The sequence below is a fragment of the Montipora foliosa genome, chromosome 2 (assembly GCF_036669935.1).
Source record: "Montipora foliosa isolate CH-2021 chromosome 2, ASM3666993v2, whole genome shotgun sequence".
Taxonomy (NCBI): Eukaryota; Metazoa; Cnidaria; class Anthozoa; order Scleractinia; family Acroporidae; genus Montipora; species Montipora foliosa.
The window spans coordinates 62141844-62163899 of NC_090870.1; the positions used below are offsets into that span (position 1 = coordinate 62141844).

Here is a 22056-nt window from a genome sequence, read left to right on the forward strand (position 1 = left end):
TGAACGTAATTGTGGAAAAACATCTTGCCATTTGTCGCGGTGCGTCATATGTTTATACAAGCGCTAGTAGCGAGCGTTGGGCGAAGAAACGGTTACAGTGTCTCGGTGTAGTGCATCTTAATTTGAGATTCATTTTTTGTGTGTGAGAGGTATCGAAGTAATCGGTTATATTTCGCCCGAATTGTTCAGCGAGAACGAGATGGAATAACAGCCTCGTTTCCAGGGTCTCTCTTCTCTGCCAAGGGAGACAGAGAAGAGAGAGAGACCCTGGAAACGATCCAACATTGTTGTGCTACGCTTCGGTGATCACGAAATAAAAGAAATGTTGGGAAGTTTGACCACTTTCAAATTTCGGGCAGAAACTCCCATCAACACGCAACAACATGTAAAATGGTGTATAAACGGACTCTAAATGTAACACCTTGAATTAACACTGGCGTTAATTCAAGGTTCTATTGTTCAGTGTTCCTCTAGGGATTCAAAACACCAGAGAGTAGTGTCAACACTAGTCTTACGCTGCGTTTCTCTCGAGTGTGACCGCACCAATGTTGGGAGTTGTTGGCCAACACTTTGCGTCTGTTTGCACGGGCTTAAAATCTCCCCGGGGTAAAAGTTGTCATTTCGTTTTCATCCGCGAGAGCGCATGTCTACCTCTCCTTGTTCCTTCGTTTGTTGAAAATTCACTTTATTTTGTTTGTTAAGTGTTCGAGAATAAAGTTTATTTTAAAAAAATATCACTACAATATACAATCACACATGGTATGTTGTTGAATAAATGATGAGAATAAGTCTACGAATCGAAAACAACGTGTCAAAAATTAACTGAGCGTTGAAAAATGAGTTTAGTAGTCCTACAACTGGATTGATAGAAACGATTTTAAAGTAAAGGCAGATAGAACGACTTTCGCATAACCATGAAAAAGTGTTCGCCGTTTGTTTCACGGACCAATGTTTGACAAGATTAAAACAAAGCTTCTCCTTATTCCCGCAAAGGTAACTCCAAATATGAGCAGTAAAGAGCTCGATTGCCCGAATTTCAAATGACGTCAAAGCGAAATACCCATCGCTTTCTAGAAACTTCCATGGAGAGATGACATTGTTTGCATCCGCGTACGCTAAGTCAAATGAATGAAAATTCGCGCGCTCGTTCGTTTTTGTTCGATAAGCCAATTAAATGTTTTGCATTTTTGTTTGCGTTCTGTTTTCAAGTTTATTTTTCAAGGTCATATGAAAGTCGCTCTAATGAACAATTCAGTTTTACGTTGAATACTTGTAGAGTAATGCAGTAAAACGCGTGCCTCACGTGCAGAACGAGTATTTTAAGTTTATTAAAACTGATAACACTAACATGGCTTGTCATAGCGCGGCTCACTCTGGATGAAGAGCGCCATGTCGAGTGATGTAGACAGCCTCAATTTTACCCATAAGACTGGCTGTGTATTGGGTTAGAACTGAGGGGGGAGCTCTTTACCGAGCATTGCAAAAGAGGTGGTATCAAATACAAACGGATCCAAGCCGGCAATTCAACGTTTTGTCTGTTATTGATTATGGTGAGTTTTTTTTTTCTTTACTAGCCCTGTCTGAACAAGGAAGCGTTGCATTACTCAAACGAAACCAAGTCTATCAAAAGAGATTATGTCACCAAAATGAAGACTGCACATTGCGATAACTCCGATCCAAAAAAAATTGTAACTTAACTGACCGCTAGTGTCCTAATTAATTTGACAGCCAAGTTATCCTTAATTAATGAACAGGTTCATTGAATAATGTGTAAAATTATAGGCTTTTTTTTTTTCATTTTTCATCGCTGGCTCAAGAGGCGTCGGGTTTTAACGGAAAGAGTTTTCCGTAAATAACGTAGTTTAGATTTATGCAATATGCATTTTAGTTAAATGAAATAGATATACCTTGTATAACAAAATAACCACCAAATGGGTTGTGTTGCACATGAATAATATAAAAATTTGACAATATCTTTGAAAACTCTCGCATTAAGATTTGATTTTCCCTTAACCAGGTGCGAGCCAATCACAATCAAGCGTTCCGATCATGTGTTTTTGAATTCACGGCCGTTCCCCTGTTTCTTCGCATTGGCGCTTACGTCACTTTCGCGAAACGTTGATTTTCACTAACACAGTAACACTGCATGGTTTAAATGTTCATTACAAAAGTTGGAGTAAAAATCATCGGACAAAATGTCTGTTCGTCCTCACTCGCATCTTATAGACACTAGGGATTTTTAGAAACGACGGCGGCGACAGCAACGGCAACGCCACAAAACAATAACATCATTGGTTAAAAGAGGAGAAATAATTGTATATCACTTTGCGGTACGCTTCGAACAATATTACATTGGGAGCTTAAGGAGGCTCGAAAGGGTTTTTCGTTGCTATAGTGTTTGTGAAACGATGAAAGATAGATACCAAAGAAGGATATTTCATAGTGTAGTTTTCATTGTTGGGTAATACTTTGAGGGTACTTATGACGTCACATCGGTTACCATGGCAACACGCCAGGTCCACAAAAAGGCCCTCTAAATTTCGGTTTTTGAAAATTATCTTAAAATCTAAGTCGGTGACCTACCGTTTTTCTTTCTTTATTGGAAATCTACCTACCGGTAAATACTTGAATTTCTTAGAGAGTACGACAAAAAGTTATGTAGTAGAATTCAAGATACAACCAAAAAAAGACGTTTTATATTTTACAGAAAATTGTACCAGATAACTTTCCCCGAGACTTTTTTATTGGAAGTGCCATCGTGAATGATACGTGCATGCAAAAAATCAAGATAGGTCACCGAGCAAAATTTCGAGATAAAGACAATTTTTTTCCCCCAGGTTTTATTTCCGGTTCGCGCGATTTTACGCCGTATTTTCTCTTCCGGTGTGTTGCGCGCGATACTTTTGATAGAAATTTGATTCATTCAGCTGACGCGAATTTTCATTGCGTGTGCAGATTTCGAGCGCACACGCAGCTAAAAACCCTTTCGAGATTCCTTAAGCACGAGCGTTATTGAGACGCGGACGGCAACTGGAAGCGAGCTGTTTTCCCGTTTAACTTGTCTTCACCAACCACATTTACATTGCCGAGCATCTTTCTCCATTAGAGATGATTAGTATAACAATCTGGGAGACACCACTGTCCTGGCACGCGACATGTTCTCTTCCGGTTGTCGTCCGCGTCTCAAAAACGCGCGTGCGTAAGATCCCTAATAATGTTCTTGCGGTACTCTGCTTAACAGCGGCGAGAAATCACCAAATTTGAGGTTTTGACAACAAAGTTAGCATGCAACAGAGAATCTTTCTTTCTCTCTTTTTACCCTTAAATCGCTCGCACCAATTTTTTTTTGGGATACTTCGCTAACGTTGTATGACGTAAAAGAGGTGGAAAAAAGTTTATATTTTGAAGTGACGTTTTCGTAGACGTCGCCGTTGTAGATCTTAAAGTTCCTACTGTTGCTGACGGATACGAAGCACAAGATATCTACGTTGAGGTCTTGTACTGACCATCCACAGATCCACTTCCATCAGGTATGCTATCACCTTCGTCATCGGGTTCGTTATCGTCTGGTTGATTTTCAGAAGCCTCTGGATCTTTGCAGGCGCAAGCAGCTCTACAATAGCTGGGCATAGGGCGAACAATTCTGTTCTTGGCGGTCGAACGGCAGCAATCTCCACCGTCCCATCGACAATGTTTGTTATTGTTCACTGGATCGCACCACCCATCAGCAATGTAGACTCTATCGCAACTGCGCACGCAGAGTAAACGAGAGGGATCTGGGTACCAGTCAAGCTTCTGACTGCACGTTAGAGTCACCCGCCACTTTTCTTCGTTGCCCTGCAATAGAACAGGATCACGAGAATCACGTGGACTGATTGATATTTCAGTTGCATTACTAAATTTCGTATTTTCCTTATTTCATTTGGATAACGTATATTACCGTAACACTGGCCCTGCAAAGAGTGATAAAATTGTCAATACTTATCGCGCATAGCATAAGGTCGCACAAACGACATTGTCAAAACACAATCCAGCGGATAAAAACTAGAAAAACCAATTGAGGTATCCAGTGGATAGTGATTTATGTAGTGGATAGCGCCCGAAAAGCCATTTGTGAAACTGCCAACCTCTTGTTTTGGAAAGCCGATCTTTTAACATGTTTTCAAGGTAACAAAAACAAAACTTACTGTGATATTTGACGATTTAAATCCTCTCCGTTCTTGAGATACAGAGGGAATTGTGACACCCGAAAATGGCCCGACAAGTTTCGGGACTTTCGAGAAACGGGCCCCAGGTCGTGATCAAAACCCCTAAAGTAAGTAGTGTTAACATTCATTTTTCCCCGGTATGGCACAATCGTATATAAACACTCCACTGCTACGAAGCAAGACTCACGGGTCTCGCAAATTATACGAAGCTTTGTAGTCGCTACATCATCGTTTAGTTATACACTGCACTTAAATCAAAGAGAAGAATTTCTTAATGGTTTACGCACCAACACAAATAGTAATAATAACCCAGATATCCGTGTTCGCTCTATATAAGTAATCATAGGGGCCTGAGGGCAATAAAGGATTATTTTCACACGTATTATTTTCACACAAATTGCCCGCATCGCGAAGCGACTAGGGCAATTTGGAAAACTTTGAAAAAAGTCACAATCTGCAAGAGGATTCTCTTGTAACTTCGCTTGCTCTAGATAAGCAACTGTTAACCAATCAGGATCAAGCAATAATGCCCTCTTGATTACCAAAAGTGCCCTCGTGATTAAGAAGAAATGCCCTCCGTCTCAGCCAATCAGCATTCCGCAATTTTGCACTGTATGTGATAACAAATGTAATGATCTACTTGTTGTGCTTATTGTTCTTCAAGTCTGATTGTTCGTCGGGATTATTTCTCGGTCCTAGGTCCAGAAAAATTCATAAGGACATCAACAATTTAATTTCATCTTGCTTACAAAATATTGCCGAACTGGAAGAGAAAATACAGGAACCATGTGCCCTTAATCCTTCTGCGCATGCGCAATAAAATGTGTCATAGGGGAACCACTAAATATCTTCGCAACACCAATTACAAGTCAGCTTAAAGCATGCAGTGGAAGATTAACTGAATCGTAGTCAACCGAAACCAGCCTCGTGATAGCGCTTTTCTGTTCTAGCTCGCGGCATGCCTGCGTAACAGGGGTAGCTTACTTGGTGTCTCTTTTTCTATTGTTTCAATTTTTTTAAAACAAGGTATTAAACGTTCAGTAATTATACAATTACCCTAACCTAACCCCGACGCTCATCCTAACGCTAACCCTAGTCCTAACCCTGAAGGTTTTACCGTGTTTAGATAATTTTGTGCAATAGATAATCACTAAAACATTTAGTTATAAAAACGAGCGATAAAAAATAAGAACGACGTTCCGACCGCTGCACGGTCATTTTCAAGTTAGAGTTCGTAAATAAAATTTCCGCATATATACAATTTCTGAAACAATGGGATGAAGGTAAAAGCTAAGTTTTTACATACGAACAATAAAAATAACAGAATGCGAAAATAAAGTGTAAATAAGAGGTGAAAAGAATGAAAACTATTGGTTATAAAAACTAGTGTTAAGCAAACAGCTTTGCGCGGACAGAATCACTTTGTTTGTTTAATTTTGGCTTAAGGTCCCGAATAAAAAACATTTCAAAAATCAAACAATCGAACCTGTTCGAGCACTTCCTCAGGACCCTAAAGTTCTTGGCCATTTCACATGGCTTGATTCCACGTTGTTCTCTCACATGATTGCCGATTACCGATCGTTTATGCTCCTCGACACGTTGATATAAGTGTAGGCTTGTAAAGCCGACATAATCTGCATCACACAGATCACACTGAAAGGAATGTACAACGTTTTGCTGGTTGACAATTGGAGGTTTAGGTTCCATAGCTTTAAGCTCATGTTTGATCTTGCGGCTTGTAAAGACAGGATGCACTTCGGTATTTATCTTTCGGCTAAGATCATTAAGTTGCTCGCGTAGTTTGTTTGCTGATCTGTGATCTTTGAAGGGCAGGGGTATTTTTTGTGACCGGAATTTCACCTGCTTGTTGCGGGGGGCGTGTGCTCCCCGTCACCTTCATTTCAATGAAAACCCTGATGGTGTTTTATATGAGGGGCTCTGGATAATACAAACGTGTGAAGATCTCCTTTAGGCGTTCGCATTCTTGATGAAAAAGTTGCCAGTTTGAAGAAAGTTTAAAACCACGGTTCAGCATTGGGGACCTTAAGCTAAAATTAAACAAACAAAGTGATTCTGTCCGCGCAAAGCTGTTTGCTTAACACTTCCAATAGTTTTCATTCTTTTCACCTCTTATTTACACTTTATTTTCGCATTCTGTTATTTTTATTGTTCGTATGTAAATACTTAGCTTTTACCTTCATTCCATTGTTTCAGAAATTGTATATATCCGGAAATTTTATTCACAAAATTTAACTTGAAAATGACCGTGGAGCGGTCGAAACGTCGTTCTTATTTTTTATCACTCGTGTTTATAACTAAATGTTTTAGTAAGAACTTATTACTTCGTAGATAACCAGTAAATGACAAAATACACCAAGTACCTACCGTAACAGGTGCCAAGTAATGAAGTAGCGACCAAATGCTTCTAATTATTAAATAACTCACTGTAGACATGATTTGAAGGGAACGAGAATGCGATGGAGGCTTCCCCACATCAGCCTCCGCCCTATGTTCCTTCCAGTCCAACTGTGAGAATGCGAATGTTTTTTAAAGTTGCGCTTATGTTTAAGACTTACCGCTGCAACGACGTCGAAGCCGAAATCTTTACATTTGGCCTTACATATACCGCCAGGATAGTGATCTTCGCAGGTCAATAGAACTCCAGTGGGTGCTTTAGGCGCTGAACAGACACCCGCGCTTGGAGATTTGCAACGCTTCATGGGCTCACTCCAATGACCATCTTCTTCGCACTTGACCGTATGAACCTGGCCAACGGAAAAAAGACACTTCGGATTAAAATAACTTTCATTTAGCAATATGTCTCTACAAGGAAAGAGCGGGACATTGAAAAGTCGTCGCAAATAGTTACAATGTGATGCGGACTCCAAGACATTAGGGACACGGCTTTAAGATCGGAGGACTAGGACGACTGCTAACAATCTCGACGGACCCCAGAGCTCTTCTCTTTACTGAGGGAGAGAAGAGCTCTGGGGAATCCTGAAGCAAAGTGTCTTCTTATTGGTTTTCGTGAAGAACCATCAAAAGCCTCTGTAATTGGTGTATTCATGTTAGCACGAGAAGTGAGCAGGCGTCGTAAGGTTCAAATAGCCAATTTTTCGCCATAAGAATCCTACGGCGCACGTTCTCTCGCATAGAGTTTCCCAGAGCCTCGGATTACTCTGGTGACGAGAATGGACTGCTAGTACTTAATACGAGTACGAGTTTTCCGTTCTGAGCACGCGCACTTTGAAAAATGTCGGCCTCCAAATCTTATGCGCATGCTCAGTACAGAAAACCATTACTCGCAATCGTCCATTTGTGAGGACTTCTACAATTGCGCAAATTGCATCCATTAATCGATTTGTCTCCTTATGTTTTTGGCATCGTCAGTAGTGCCCAATTATGGCCTAGAAACAACACGATATGGCCTATAAAAGAAGTACGATTTGTCATTGAATGTATTAATTACTGTTCAGGTTTCATTTCATCTAGATATATTTTGTGACCGAAATTTTGTCTCTCTTTTAGTTGAGCCACTTAATTGACACTCGATCGCTTGAATCACTCGATCTCTTCATCGCATGTGAAACACTACATCGAAATGCTTGTTCTACCTGATATATTAAAGTGCGTTCAAATTGTTGTTTGTTGATTGAAGTCTACAATACCAATGCTTTACATACCTCCTCGCCTGGACAATCATTGGAACAAACACTTCCCATTGCATTGCCATTCGTGCAGTTATACCAGATTTTCAGGTTGGCAGCAATTTCCGTACAGATTATTGGTTCACAGCTTGAGTGAGTCCATTGCCCGCTTTTAGTGCATCGTATTTTGAAATGCCTCCGCCCCTGGTGGTCTTGGTCTTTCACCATGTAACCAGGTTTGCATCGAAATTTGCAGGACATACCGGGTAAATATGTTCTTTTACTGCCGATACAGTTGTTCTCCACCACTGGCTCGCTGTTCTCTGGAGTGCTCAAATTTGGACAGGTCATCACACAGAAGGAGGTTTGTGCAGACCATTTTCCGTCATCTTCGCACGTCACATATCCTTCACCTCCTTTCATTTTGGCCTGTGGTACACACTTGATGGAGCACTTTTTGCCGAAAGTGTGTCCTTCTGGACAATCTGAAAAAGTCAAAGACGAGACAGTACGATTCGCTTGAATCAAATACGCTAGAAGTAAGTTTTGCTTTTTCGTGTTGGACGCAATCTGTTCACAAGGAGAGCTAGGCCTGACTTGATTTCAAGTTTGGGGGTATAATATAACATTTCAGACGCCTTAATTAATCGAAAAGCACACTGTTATGTTCTTAATAATAATAGCAATAATAATAATAATAATAATAATAATAAATCCATGAGCTTAGGGAAGTCATCAGTCCAGAAGACTCATGACTTCCCTAAGCTCATGTATCAGTGAACTCAGCACCATACGTGAAAAGAGCAAGACTTTAAGGATTCTGGTATTATAATGATAACAATAATAATCATCATCATCATCATTACCATCATCATCATTATGTAATTATGATAATAATAATGATGATAACAAGAATGATCATAATAATTATATTTTATTCAAGTCTTAAGCTTTTATAGCATAGGACTAACTGTCCTAATATGGGAGACTGTAATTTAATTGTCGAGGGCAAAAGTGGAGTACGCGAGGAAAAATCTCTGGCAGCAGAGTAGAGAACCAATTAACTTCAACCACAAGACGCCAAGCCGGGCCATACATTGGTAAGACGTGAGTGCGCTCATCCTGCTCCCCCGGTTAGAGAACAACAACGACTTACCAGCTTTACCATTGGGAATTTTGGGAATACCGCAGCTGACTGGTTGGCATGCTCTGATGATTCCTTGCCACTCCTTATTCAAACAAACCATTTTGAAGGGCCTGAAAGGCCGGTACCCGGGCTTACAAGTTACTGAGCAGATCTGCCCTTCCTCAGTCCCCTCACATTTGACTGAAGCATGCTTTACTGCTAGTTTGTAACAAGAGGGTCTTTGGCACATGTACTTGTGGCAGTGCTGGGTCCGAGGGCTAAAAATCTCGTCGTGTCTGCACTTGGACATTTCAACAACATCAAATGAGGCTCTCGAACGGAGGGCCACTCCCGCTATGGCGACCAAGAATGACCTGAAACTGACACGAACTTTTCTCGCATAGAAAAATGGTTTTGTCATATCATGGTAAATCGGAACCACGGCAGGATTACTCTTGCACGAGAATTTGGTTTCATCACCTCCCGACGGAAGCACTTGTCCTGAACTGTCGATAAGCTCTACTATGACAGTTTCCTCCTCATAATCGCTATAAGCTGTTTTGCCATCGGAACCAATGTAAATGACCACTGCTGCAGGTACCACAGAGCGGTTGAATGTCACTTCGAGCCAAAAATTACCATCCCTGTTAACGCCACAGGGACCCCAAGCGTGCTTTTGGTTGAAGGAATCTTCAAGGGATGACTGGCAAACCTATTCAAGGAACAAACAAATTTTAATAAGGAAGGAAATGCAAAACAAAAGGAACAAATTCAATTCTAAGAGAATTGGCACGACGATTAAAGTAAGATATTTAGCACTGTTTCTCCCACAGGCTGATAGATACCAAAATGCCAGATGAGGAGTCTGAGCTGTTCTTTTGAGGGCAAAGTAAAATTTCCGAATGAAAGCGTGAGCGCTTTTCCTTTGTCTAAGTTGTTTCGCTGAGTAAAATGATTTCCCAGTAATTGATCTAGCCCGGGTGTTACTCGAAGCATGGTTCGCGCTAACCAGTATTAAATACCATGGAAACCTATAGGTTCTGATACCTCTCAACCAAAGGTTAGTGATAACTCCAGCCGGGCCCATAAGCCAAGGGCGCGAGGCAGTTTTCTCTCCAAACGTTCAAACCGACTTTATTCCTGGAATCTTAATACACACTTTCCATGCCAAACGATTAAGAGTAATGGCGATATTAATAATAAAGGGAAATAATATTCAGTTCTAGATAAATTTCTCGCCTCTGTTGTTGACATAGTTACTTTTAAATTGAGCTCCCTAATTTGGGAGCATACTGAAGTAGACACCAACCCAAAAAGGCTACCACTAGATCTGAAATATTTGAGCAATGATAATTATTATCAGAAAGGTCTTCTACTGTGCTGGCATTAGTTGGGCTTACCAAGTCCCGAGACGGAGGTCCGGCGATCACATTTTCAGGACATTCACTTCGGTGGTAGGCTGGGTTAACTGTCACATTTACCGCCCACTGGTCTTGAAAGCCTTCAGGGGTGTAAAATCCACAGTCCTTGATGCTTGTTTTCTCTTCAAACTCTTCACATTTGCCGTCTCCATCATGACGGTAGCACAGACTTGGGTGACCTTGGATTGAAAGAGTCGCACATTTAATTATCATTGACGAAATTTATGCTTGAGACGGATCATCCTTCTGAGATGAATGATCCCGGTAGTTCTTCTTTCTACCAGGCACCAGTCGTTTCAAGGCTGGATAGCGCTATCCACCGGATAAATCACTATCCACTGGATAACTCAATTGGCTTTGCTTGTGTTTAGTTGCTGGATAGTGATTTATCCCAGGGCTCGAAATAATTTCTGGAGAGTCTCCGGACACGATGACCGGCCAAATTCATTTTAGCTCGGTCACGTACCGTTTCTGGCCTGTCAAATGATATAAAATAAATAACTCTTAAAACAGGGGCCCGTGAACCAAAACTGGCGTTATAGATTTCCAAAAAAGTTGTTGCTTAGAGCTTATAGCACTTTAAAGCACTCATTGTCAACAACGGTTCTTGTTGCATTTCACCCAGGATTTCAGATCAAAGTTCCGCAAATGACAATACACAGCGACTTGCTACAACTGAAACAACTGTACAGCATGGAAATTTTAATTTATTTCATTTTCAAAACGATCAAATGTGACCGGTCAACATGACCGGCAAGACGAAAGGTTGACCGGTGGATAGCGTCATCCACCTTTTGAACAACCGAGGCCAGATGGGAGAACCATTTCTTTTACCCTTATTTGTACACAAACGACTCATCAGTCGCACTATCTTAATTTATCCAAGTTCGTCCCAGACGGATGATCCATCTCAAGTATAAATTCACCCATTGTTGAAGTAAGATTGAATGGGTGACTGTGAGTGCAGTCAACGTTGGATGATGACCATCCGCCAAGGCATCAGGTCATCAAGACGAATTATGTCTTGAAGAAATATCCGTCTTAGCCGTTATTATCATAATTTCACGATAGTTCCGAGTCGTTAAATTCGGCATGGAAAATGTGTGTATGAACATTCCGGAGGCAAAATTGGTATGAACGGTGTGGATGTTTGAAGAGAAAAATGAACGACTATCGTCAGATGCTCGCGTTCTCCAAATGATCTCAAATGTGATCATTTCACGTCGTCGTGAGGACGAGAATGGCCAAGAAATGTATCAAAATGTGAAACGCACGTGCAGGGCGTGCAGAGCTATTGTTTTTTTGTTTGTTTTTTAAATTAAACCTATTGTTTTGTGTCGTTCTCGTAGCCGTCGTCGTCTTACTTGCTTACACTCCCTATTATTGGGCCATAGGTTAGTAAGATTAAGTCACTTTATTTAACGTCGGTACTTCCTTCAGTTACGAAACTGGTATCAATGGAAGCCGACGGTGCGCCCCTTACCCCCCCCCCCCGCCCCCCCTCCCTTCCTCCCTCGATGCCCCGCTCTTTTCAAGGGTTCGGGTATCTCCTATTCCACGAGCCGGATGTGTTTATTTACCGATTGGATTCGGTTTTCATAGGAAAAATATCAAACTTTGAGTCGATTGGGCTAAGATGGCGGTGTCAGCTTCCCACTGTTTCGTCTTCCTTGTATGGAAGGTGAAGTGGACCTTATTTTTCTGAAACTCCTTGTGAGGATTAAGGACAACTATGAAATGTCATGTAGTAAGTTTGACAAATTTCTAGACTTGAACTTCGCTCTATACGTGTTCTGCATTTTCCCATATAAACTCTACAATGTCACCTATACAGAGCCCGGGTTCATCGTAGTCACAAATCGCCGTGTTTTTCTATTGTGCGATTTCATTGGCTCCAGTCTTCCATGGAATCGCGTGCAAGATCAGGGTTCGATCAGGGTGTATAAACGTTCATCCAGTCCAACTTGGAGTTATGCGCAAGATCAGGAGTAGATCGAGGTGGAGAAACACTGACGTGACACTCCTGGAATGTTCATGACTGAAATCTGGAGAAGAAAGTGCTCCAATCGAACCTGTTTGTTCACATGTCAAATAGTGATCGGAGATTGAATTTTTAGATTTATTAGCCCTGCTTTTTGCTTGTATCGAGCCGTGAATACTTGCATGGAGTGTTCTTCCAACTGGGAACCTGTTTCTTGCCATTGATTGAACCAATGAGTTTGCCAAGGGAACCAACGAGTTCAGCGGCTTGTTACAGCGTAAGTTATTAAACGAAGAGTTCAACTGGTTGGCAAACAGTTTGTCTAACCACCAATTTGAAGCAACTTTCACACAGTACGATAAATCGAGTAAAATTTCTCAATCAAATAAATTTAAGCGTGGCACTCTATCGAAGATATTACCGTTCATTACTTAAAATACTTTTTTTTTTATCGATCATTGCTATTTTAGAGAAGAAAACCTGATCAAATTCAAGGACAATAGCTTTATTTGGCGTTACAAATATTGAGTTGAAAGGAACTTGGAAGTTTTGAAACAGTAGCTTCAACGCCTAAATATAAAGACTCATTAATTCACGAGGGGAATTCAAAATCGCAGATTATCACAGCAGCGGGAAATTGAATATTCGGCGAGAGCGTACTCATGTCAAACCCAACTCGGGCGAGGGGTTGTGGTTACATTTTGCTCGAAGTCACAGGATACTCAGGGAGGGACAGTCAAGACAGCGAATGTCGCGGGATAAGTTTCATCCTGGGATGATTTATTTTAGTCGACCGGAGACAAAAGACCGCGTTATCATCAAGCACGATTTTTGGATGCTTAACTTGATACCTTGATCAAGACTTGTTTTCCCGTGGAATTTCGCGGTTTAAAGTTTATGCAGTCTTGGGCTGCCTGTTACAGGCCATTGGTTCTCTCGCATCTGGGAAATGTAGGTACCCTGAAAACGAAATCGACTCTGTGGCCTCATAAGTCTTTTGCACAATCACATTTTGCTAATGTTGACAGTTACAACTCTGAATGATTGCAGTAGCTGCTCGTGAAGATGCCTGCTCCTTTATCTGAGTGTTTTCTCCAATGGTGAACGGATATATTTATTCCCTGTCAGCATGTGTACATTCGCCCCTCCCTCTAAAAAAATCGGGGGTCTCCATTCTTCAAGTCTCTCTCCCACATTTTTTGTGGAGGGGAGGTGAAGGCTTTAGACAAACACGGGCTCTTCTCCTATTGAAAACGTGACCCCAAAAAATCACTATAAATATTGTTTCGTGACAGATTGGGTAGACACAAAACGATGAACAATGATATTGTACGTGACCTATTATTGAACTCGTGCAGGCCAAGGAAGATCATTGCAACCGAAAATGAACTGTAATTTGCAGATCTAAATGCGAACAACTTTAGAAAAATGCAAGAAAAAAAAAGTGAAAGCTATGAAATTCCTCTTAATGCTAAATGAACAGTCTTTGAAAACTATTTTGTCTGCTTTTAAGGTGTTTTGTGCCCTTCAGAGACATATTTTAGAGAAATCGCTGAGCAATAATTTGTATGTTCTATCAATCTCTTAACGAAGATATAGCCTACGAGCAAATTCTTCATTAGGTTTTCGCTCGAGATTTACAATCCTATCGCAGCTTGCTACGCGCCTAATATAAATCTCGCGCGAAATTGCTCGCGGACGAACGAAGATAACGATTAAGGCCTGCGAAAACGGTTTGTATTTCTCACACCCAGAGATTTTAACCGACTTTCAATTTCGCTTTTTAGACTTAAATTAATGCATATTTATCTATTGTCGATGATTTCGAGTCCAAGAAATAAAAGCGAACGCAAATATCATGCTATGAATTCCGTCGTGAAGTGTGACCGGAAACACGGTAGGCCGTACAAGCGCTCACACACATATAATTTTTTTCTCTGTGATATACCCCCGGGGATATACCAAACATATTATCAAGGTAACTATGCCATTTCAAAGCTGAAAGAGAGTGCATTTATTTCCAAAAGACGACTTTGAAGTATTATCAAGGTTAACATGCCATTTCAAAGCTGAAAGAGAGTGCATTTATTTCCAAAGACGACTTTAAAGTCGAAATACGGTAAGGAGAGAGAGAAATTCAGCCTTGTTTACTCACCGCATGCGGTTCTATAATTTGTGCAACAAATTAACACAACCAATGCAGTTCCTCTTATCTAAATGCAGCTTTTTCTTCAAAATAATCAAGTACACATTTTAGAGCGAAGATATTAAACGTTTATCAACAACGATGATGTGGTGGTCTCTGACATTTAAGTTACTAGCTAGAAATGAACCTCGATCCTTGTTAATGGTGAAACGGATTACACTTCGATTACATCATACGTTGAATTTCTCATGAATCCACGTCTTAAAAAGTTTCTCTTCATTATAGATGCCGTAGTGGTATTTCGACTGCTCTTCTTTGCTTTCTTGAGGAGACTGAATCACTATTTGTGCGCGAGCATGCGCAGACCGTGACAGTGTCCCTAAATCAGTAATTAAGACAGCCAGCTGTCAACTGACCCGTGTCTGATTCCGGCATGTTTACGTATACAAAGGTGATGAGGACCGGGAGAACTGGGCGGATGAACTGATATTTATCTCAAAATAAGTGTTCTAAATTGTCGCGTAGTAACTGAATGTTTTACAATGGAAATTTATGATTATGCTGGTCAAAAGATAAACAGAGGGCAACAATATTCAGAAAATATACAAACTAGGTTGTCTAGCGGTATTCAATTTTGCAAACCTGTTTGCTCCAAAGAATAAGAAGTGATACAAGGGGGTCTTGGATTTAATTAATAGGGTTATCGAGAGATCATCGGATTACTTTGCCGGGGATGCCGGAAAGGATTTTGTTTTCTTTTGTAAACTTATCTCCTGATAAGTGAAAGCAAACGCAAATTCATTGCTAAAACCACAAGTTTTATCTCTTTTATATTTTTTGATGCCAGTGCGAAAATGATTGCAAAATGACATTTCAAAATGCATCATATTTTTAAGTCAACCTGTTTCGTCTCACGTCCGCTGTAATTGAAATAGGCCCGCTGCAATTGAAATAGTGTCCCAAGCATTAAGCTGTGCGATCTGAAACTTGCCACCAGAAAAACTGTTGCTATACCTAAGTTCCACAAATTATAATCGGTTATCATTAAAATGTGTCCTTCCATGGACAATTTGCGCTGTTAAGCGATACGAGAATCTAAGTATTGAAGGTAATGATGAAGGGTAGAACGTTGAAACTTAAGAGAATTATTTTGTGGTTTATTGGAACGTGCGTGAGAGCACACGATGAGTTTATTTAAAGAACACTACTATCAGCTTAGCTGCTTATCCGCATGAGAACCCTTGTACTGCTTTCAAGTTTCAAACAAAGCGCCTATTTAGGACATATTTTCTAACCACTCGTGATGACTAAGTTTGGTTCTTTGTGGAACCTTTGGACTTTTTTTTTGAATAGCTCGCAGGTCTGAATACCCGGGTACTGCGATGAAATATGAAATCAAGGATCTCATTTTGAGAGCAAACGTTTCTAAGGAGTTTTTGTGGTGTACGTTTCAGTTCGGATACAAAAAAATACGACGAAAACAACCTTATAACGCTCCTTTTAGTGCTTTTTAAAATCGTATTCGTGATAAATCGTATGCACACTTTTTTCCAATTTTCTTGTGTAACTTCGTAGAAATGCTGTTTCAGTTTCTGCTGGGAAATTTTGAAGAGATGTGGCCGGATGAAATCGTGAGTATAAAACCGCGGCTTGGAGACCAAACATTTCTCAAGTAACGACGCGTTGGAAAAACATGTTCAGTCCCCCGTCGTTTGCAACTTAGCGCTTAGCACGCTTGGCATAGGCATACGTTGTCCATCACAGTGCGTGCGAACTAAAAAACCAAAGCAACCAATGAAAAACAAAATTTTCTATGAAATCCAAGTCACCCGATCTTCAATTCTCGTCACCAGAGTTATACCTGCGCATGACTCGAGGCACTGGGAAACTCTATGTAGGAGAACATGCGCCGTAGGATTCTTACAGCCAAAAATTGGCTATTTGAACCTTACTGCGCCTGCTCATTTATCGTGCTAACATGAATGCACCAATCATAGACGCTTTTCATTGTTCTTCACAAAAACAAATGAGAAGACGCCTCACTGTTTCAGGGTTCCCCAGAGCGTCTCTTTCTCACATTCATGCGCAAAAGAGAAGAGCTCTGGGGTCGTGATTGCTGATCTACCTGCAAGCGCTCTGCCAGGCCTCGTAGATTTATCAAACGCCCACTTACACTTCCAGTCTCGTTTTTTTGCAAAAAGGGTGTTGGGAGTATTTGATAGTTTAGTTGAGGCTGACTGAAGAGGGCACAACTCGCTAACCATCAAATTGGATATTTTTTCTCCGTATATGAAAAAATCTTCGTTCACACGTGGCATTTTCAAATCGTCCGCACGAATACGATAAACCTCCATTTTAAAAAATCTACAATCTGGTGAGCGTTTTCAAAAGTCTTTGTCTTCGATGAGTGAAAACACTGTATTCGTGTGGACGGGAAACAAACCGGAGAAAAAAATCCCAGAAAAAGATCTATCGAAAATATACGGATACGTATGGACATGACCTTAGTCTAGTCTATCTTTTTGTAGAGGATTTAGTAAGTCACTAACCTGTACAATGAAACACGTCCTCTTTCTTACATTGCACATTACAACCGTCTGCGTCTCTGACGTTTGCATCATCGCATTCTTCTCCAATACTCTCGTCCACTATGCCGTCTCCGCAGAAGCCTTTATAGGAAGAATATGAGAGGGGAGGGGAGGGTGGGCCTGTAAGCCCAACACTTGTGACAGCTTGGACTCTGTAGGTGTAAGTCTTGCCGGGATTAAAATGACTGTTAAAAATAATAACAATTCGTCATTCTGTTGCACTATGAATAATGCGCTCAAAAATAACATCTAAACCAGGCATTCGAAGCTCACACGGGTCTCTGTATATGAAAACAATATGACTGTATCGTAAAAACGAAAAACGCGAATACACTTCCAAGACACTAAAGATTTTATTGTTTTTTGTGTGTTCCAGATACATTTGGGAGGTTTGTTGCGACAAGGAACTTCCCCAAAATGTGTCGACTATATTTATATTAGATTTTGAAAGGTCTTGAAGGTTGACTTCCTTTTCTACTCCTTTTGGTCTGAAAAAAAAGCCGAAAGCCTTATGGTGAGGATATAAGGATTAAATACTGTTTAATCATACCTGTCTTCAAACCTGGTTTTCTCCACTCGTTGAGGTTCTCCAGAGAAAAATGGAGGCTCCCTGGTAACTAAATATTCTACAGGCTCACAATTGAGGCAGTTTGGATGATTGATAGATGACGTCAGTTGAATGGCATCAATTTCAGTCGATCCTTTGACATTAATGCGAATCCTTGAGACTCGCTTGTTGACTCTCAGAGCCATAGTGAGTGGTGCATCACACTGAGCTGTGACGTCACCAAGAGACTGTTTTGAGCCATCTTCAAATATCAGTTGGATGTTAGTGACACCAGCTTTAGCGTTCCACACCACCCAAACAGACAGCTCCGTAGGGATAACAGCCTCTTTGAATCCAAACTCGATGTAGCATTCTGGGCAAAGTTCCGTGCTCGAGAAAGGGCTCCATGCCTGAGGTGTTAAATGACATGGCTCGGCATCCGGGGCCCCAATAGCCTGATGCGGAGACCAGTAGCCATTAGGCTTGGCAGGAATTGGAGACTCCGCTGACACTGCATACTGCTTGAAAACCCTGTCTTCGCGGCATTCGTGGCAACCATTGAGAGCGTTTGCGCCACCGGTTCCCAAAGGTGGAATCCAAGCAATTTTAACTCCATTCTCCGTTTTGGAAGTAACGCGTGGAGGGAGCGGGATAAAGGAAGGCGGAGTCTTGGCGTGTTGCCAAGACTGGTAGACCAAATCGATGTAGCAGTGCATTCTGGCAGCCTGTTGCTCTGTGAAAGATTCCGTACAAGAGTCGTTTGCATAGCTCATGTAGTTCCTGTAAGGCGTGTTCGAGAATTTCTTTATTCCACAAGTGAAGCTTTCTCTATCAACAAGTGGATCCCGGCAGAGGTTATTAGCGGGGGTTGGGTTGGTGTCGGAGCACAGATCGCCCAGCTCGAGAGAAGGAAATGTCTCGGCGCAATCATCGGTGCAATCTAGTTCCGAGACTCCATGGTGAACGTGCCACAGGCCTAGCACGTGACCAAACTCGTGAACAAGGGCGTTCGAGTGGTGCTCGCGACCGAAATTGGTCAGACTCAAGATGGTGCCACCATGGATGGTGTAAACGGTTTTCTCCCACGGGAACGTGGCTACGCCCTCCAAATCATCGTTACTCCACTCAGCCAAGTAAACGTTCAAGAAATATTGATTGTCTAAATTCAGAAGAGATTTGTATTCCCTGTCGCTCATGTACGCCCTGTTGGGGGACGACGGATCGAAGCACGTTTTATACACATCGGTAATACTTGCATTGCAGCAGTCACCAAAATCCCAGCCGTTGTAATACTTATTACACTCCGGGTCACACTTGCCATTTCCGCGCTTGTCGGGGTCACACCGGGTTTGAGGTTTATCACAGTCGCCTCCGTCATTCCCCGTAATATTGTGCAGACAATATTCTACATTGCAGTGCCCGTCGCCGATTTTTCTGGCTTCGCAATTGTAAGTTACAGTGCGGTGTCGCAAAGATGTATTGCGTATTTGATGTTCTTTGACTTCGAAGGTGATGTTGTAAGGTGCGAAAGCTTTATTTAGCAAAGCATGTTGCAGTTTGATCTGCTTTTTCGTCACCATGGGGTTTGTGCCGTTATCCTCCAAAATATTGACAACGCGATATCTCACGACCTTTTTACCTCGCAGGCGTGTATTTTTCATATAACTTCTGATGATTTCAGGGTTATCACATACTGTTGTCCCACATGGCGGTTTTAGAATGGAAAGATCGTGTGCGTCGCCAGGAATTGTTGACTCTATGATTTCCGGTTTGTTTCTTACTGCAACCCATGTGGTCTTAGGAGTGCGATTATAAAGTTCTTCAGTCCCTGAAAAGCTTTCGTATATTTCGAGGAAAGTCTCAGAATCCAAGGTGGGAGCAAAAACTTTCGCGCTGATTTCCTCGTGCGATTTTGCTACGGACCACAATCGGACTTCGTCTATTGTTCCCCGAAAAAACACGCCGGATGAGTGATTCCCCCCAGCTTCTAAATGCTCGCACACGGGGAATCCTTCGGCGAAAATGTGACCAGTTTGGTCAGAGGAAACCGCCATTTTTGCTTGATTGATATAAAGTTTCATGCTCTTTCCACTGTAAGTTGCAGCGACGTGAAGCCAAGCATTTGGTTCTACGCTACGAGGAGAAACGAGGGTTGTCTCCGCATCCGATCGCTGTGTGCGCAACCGAAAGTAAACCCTTAGACTTCGCTCCGCGCTTGCCTCAACAAGTCCTACTTCCCAGCCTCCATCTTTCATATCCGACGAACAATCGTCGAAAATTCCTAGGACGGTAACCGGCGACTTTTGGCCACCTTCTGGTTTCATCCAAAAATCCACAGTGAATTGGTGAGATGGAACATTGACAGGTCCGGAAAACCTGATCACCTCGTTGCCGAAAAATCGCAAGGCTTTTCCAAATTTCGACCCCGTCGGTGGCGAAGACGGAAAACGTGCATGAGTGTGGCGTTTTATGCGGCGTGTTGAGGCGCAGTTGGCGCGGTGTCTGTTTTCTTCTTCTTCGGCGGCCTTGACCTCCCTCGAAAACGCATTGTTGCTTAACGCAACATCCACGTTTAAGAAAAAGTGAACTATTAGAACCAGGAATACCGCATAAAACTCACTATTTTTTTGCGCCACCATCTTTTGCTTGAGAAAACGAGCAAATGCTTCAGTCGATAAACTGTCGGCCTTTAGGGATCAGTAAATCTGAACTGGACGAAATGAACAGATGTAGATGAAGCTGTGACCCTGTTGATTGAAAAATTAAACCATTTGTCAGATGATATCTCACTTTTTCATCCCAGTGGGTAATTATGTATTCACACGAAAGCTCCATCAATGCTGACACTGCTTCAATGAGCATCTTGATCAAACGAAAGTGAAATCACCTTGTTCGCTGAAAATGCTGAAGCATCGAGTCCCGCGCCAGCCGAGATAAACAACTTTTAATGGGCGTTTTAGGAAATTCATTTTCTTGATTGACATTTTAATGAATCAGTAAAACCATAGGAAACGGAAATCCCTCACGTATTCGCTTTGCGAGGTTAACAACTTAGGGCAACGCCTCAGATAAGAGGAAATTGAAACATATTTCTCACTTGACTGTATGTCCTGCAGCCTTTAATACATATATTATGCAATACATTTATTTTAATAATCAACTGCATGACCTGAGGTCTGGAATGAATGAACAGCGGCGTCAATAACACAACAAGAAAAAGGCTCACGCTGCTTTTGTTTGGAATTGGAGGTCTCGGATTTTCTTTGTTTACCGAAGTGTCCAAAACTTGTCAAGACTGAAATATAAAAATAGAATTTTGTTGTCTGGTCGATCCACTAGAACAAATTACGTGTACCGAATCGACCTGGGGGATCGACCTATAAGCCTTAGAAAAGGACTGGTACATTGAATGTGTTTTTGTTGAGAAGGGCACACAAAGTAACTTTTATCCTTTTATGAAGACAGCCCAGCTTCAAGAATTTCAACTGCGGTTTCCATCCAACCATGCATACGTACAACTGAATGAAGCCTCTAAATTTCCATACCCAAAGGAAGTTCTACTCAAGTAAAAAGAGCTGCGCTATCAAGACTGGTTTTCATTAGCGTCGCACGCAGCACGATCAACATACGAAGATCGTTAACTCTTTGATAATAGTGTCTGTTGTCCTAACAAAAGATTATAATGATCAAGACTCCACTGAACTTTGCTTATGTTGATTGTGCTTGTGCTTGTTGTAATTGTTGTAAACCACACCCAATTGCTCTGAATCTGTTTCAGCGTGGCAGCAGGAACAGGAAGAACTTTCATGAATCTTTTTACAGGCGCTTGAAGTTCGAGCTCGCCGATAGTGTTGACCACAAAATCGCCCTATGACCCTATCGATTATCAAATCTTCTAAACACCAGATAAGATAAACCTTATTAAATTGGAATTCTAATTGGTGATAAGATATAATTATATCGCATACTCAAGTCTTGTGGTATATTCGCGTGACTAGGATATCTACACAGGAGAGGGGTACGCGACCACAGCTTGAGGGCTTTGAGCTGTGGTAAAAGAGAAGGAAATCGCCTGTAATCTGTATTCTCAGAGAAAAAAATAAGTGTTTGGGTTAACATCTTCCTTATAAGGCTAGTCTAAAATTTTGTGCAGCAGGAAAAAATGTTAATTCGGCAGATCCAAACAGGAACCACTTCAGCACAGTGCCCGTCCACACACCTCCGGATATTTAAAAAAACGGAGATTTTTTCCTCTTCGTTTTCTCCTTCCGTCCACCCGAATTCGGCGATTTCGGTCACCGAAAATGAAGGATTTTGTAAACGGTCTCCAGAGTAAGTAAAGTAAAGTAAAGTAAAGTATTTATTTCATGAGGGTGAGCATTTAATAGCCGG

General features: G+C 41.5%; 1 protein-coding gene across 4 annotated transcripts in view; it reads right to left on the minus strand.

Moving 5' to 3' along the window:
• Positions 1-1304: 1304 nt before the first annotated feature.
• LOC137984776 (pappalysin-1-like) overlaps positions 1305-22056 on the minus strand; it is a 38004-nt gene continuing 17252 nt past the window's right edge. For 3 of the 4 annotated variants that reach the window (XM_068832051.1, XM_068832066.1, XM_068832057.1), the window contains exons 2-8: positions 17668-20411; positions 17079-17302; positions 10382-10581; positions 9012-9693; positions 7892-8340; positions 6785-6973; positions 1305-3837 (exon numbers count right to left, since the gene is read on the minus strand). In XM_068832051.1, coding sequence (XP_068688152.1) covers positions 3484-3837; positions 6785-6973; positions 7892-8340; positions 9012-9693; positions 10382-10581; positions 17079-17302; positions 17668-20303 — 4734 coding nt within the window. In that variant the 5' untranslated portion in view covers positions 20304-20411 and the 3' untranslated portion in view covers positions 1305-3483. Of the gene's footprint in view, positions 3838-6784; positions 6974-7891; positions 8341-9011; positions 9694-10381; positions 10582-17078; positions 17303-17667; positions 20412-20551; positions 20616-22056 lie in introns of those variants that run through there. The other variant, XM_068832054.1, reaches the window with a different exon arrangement.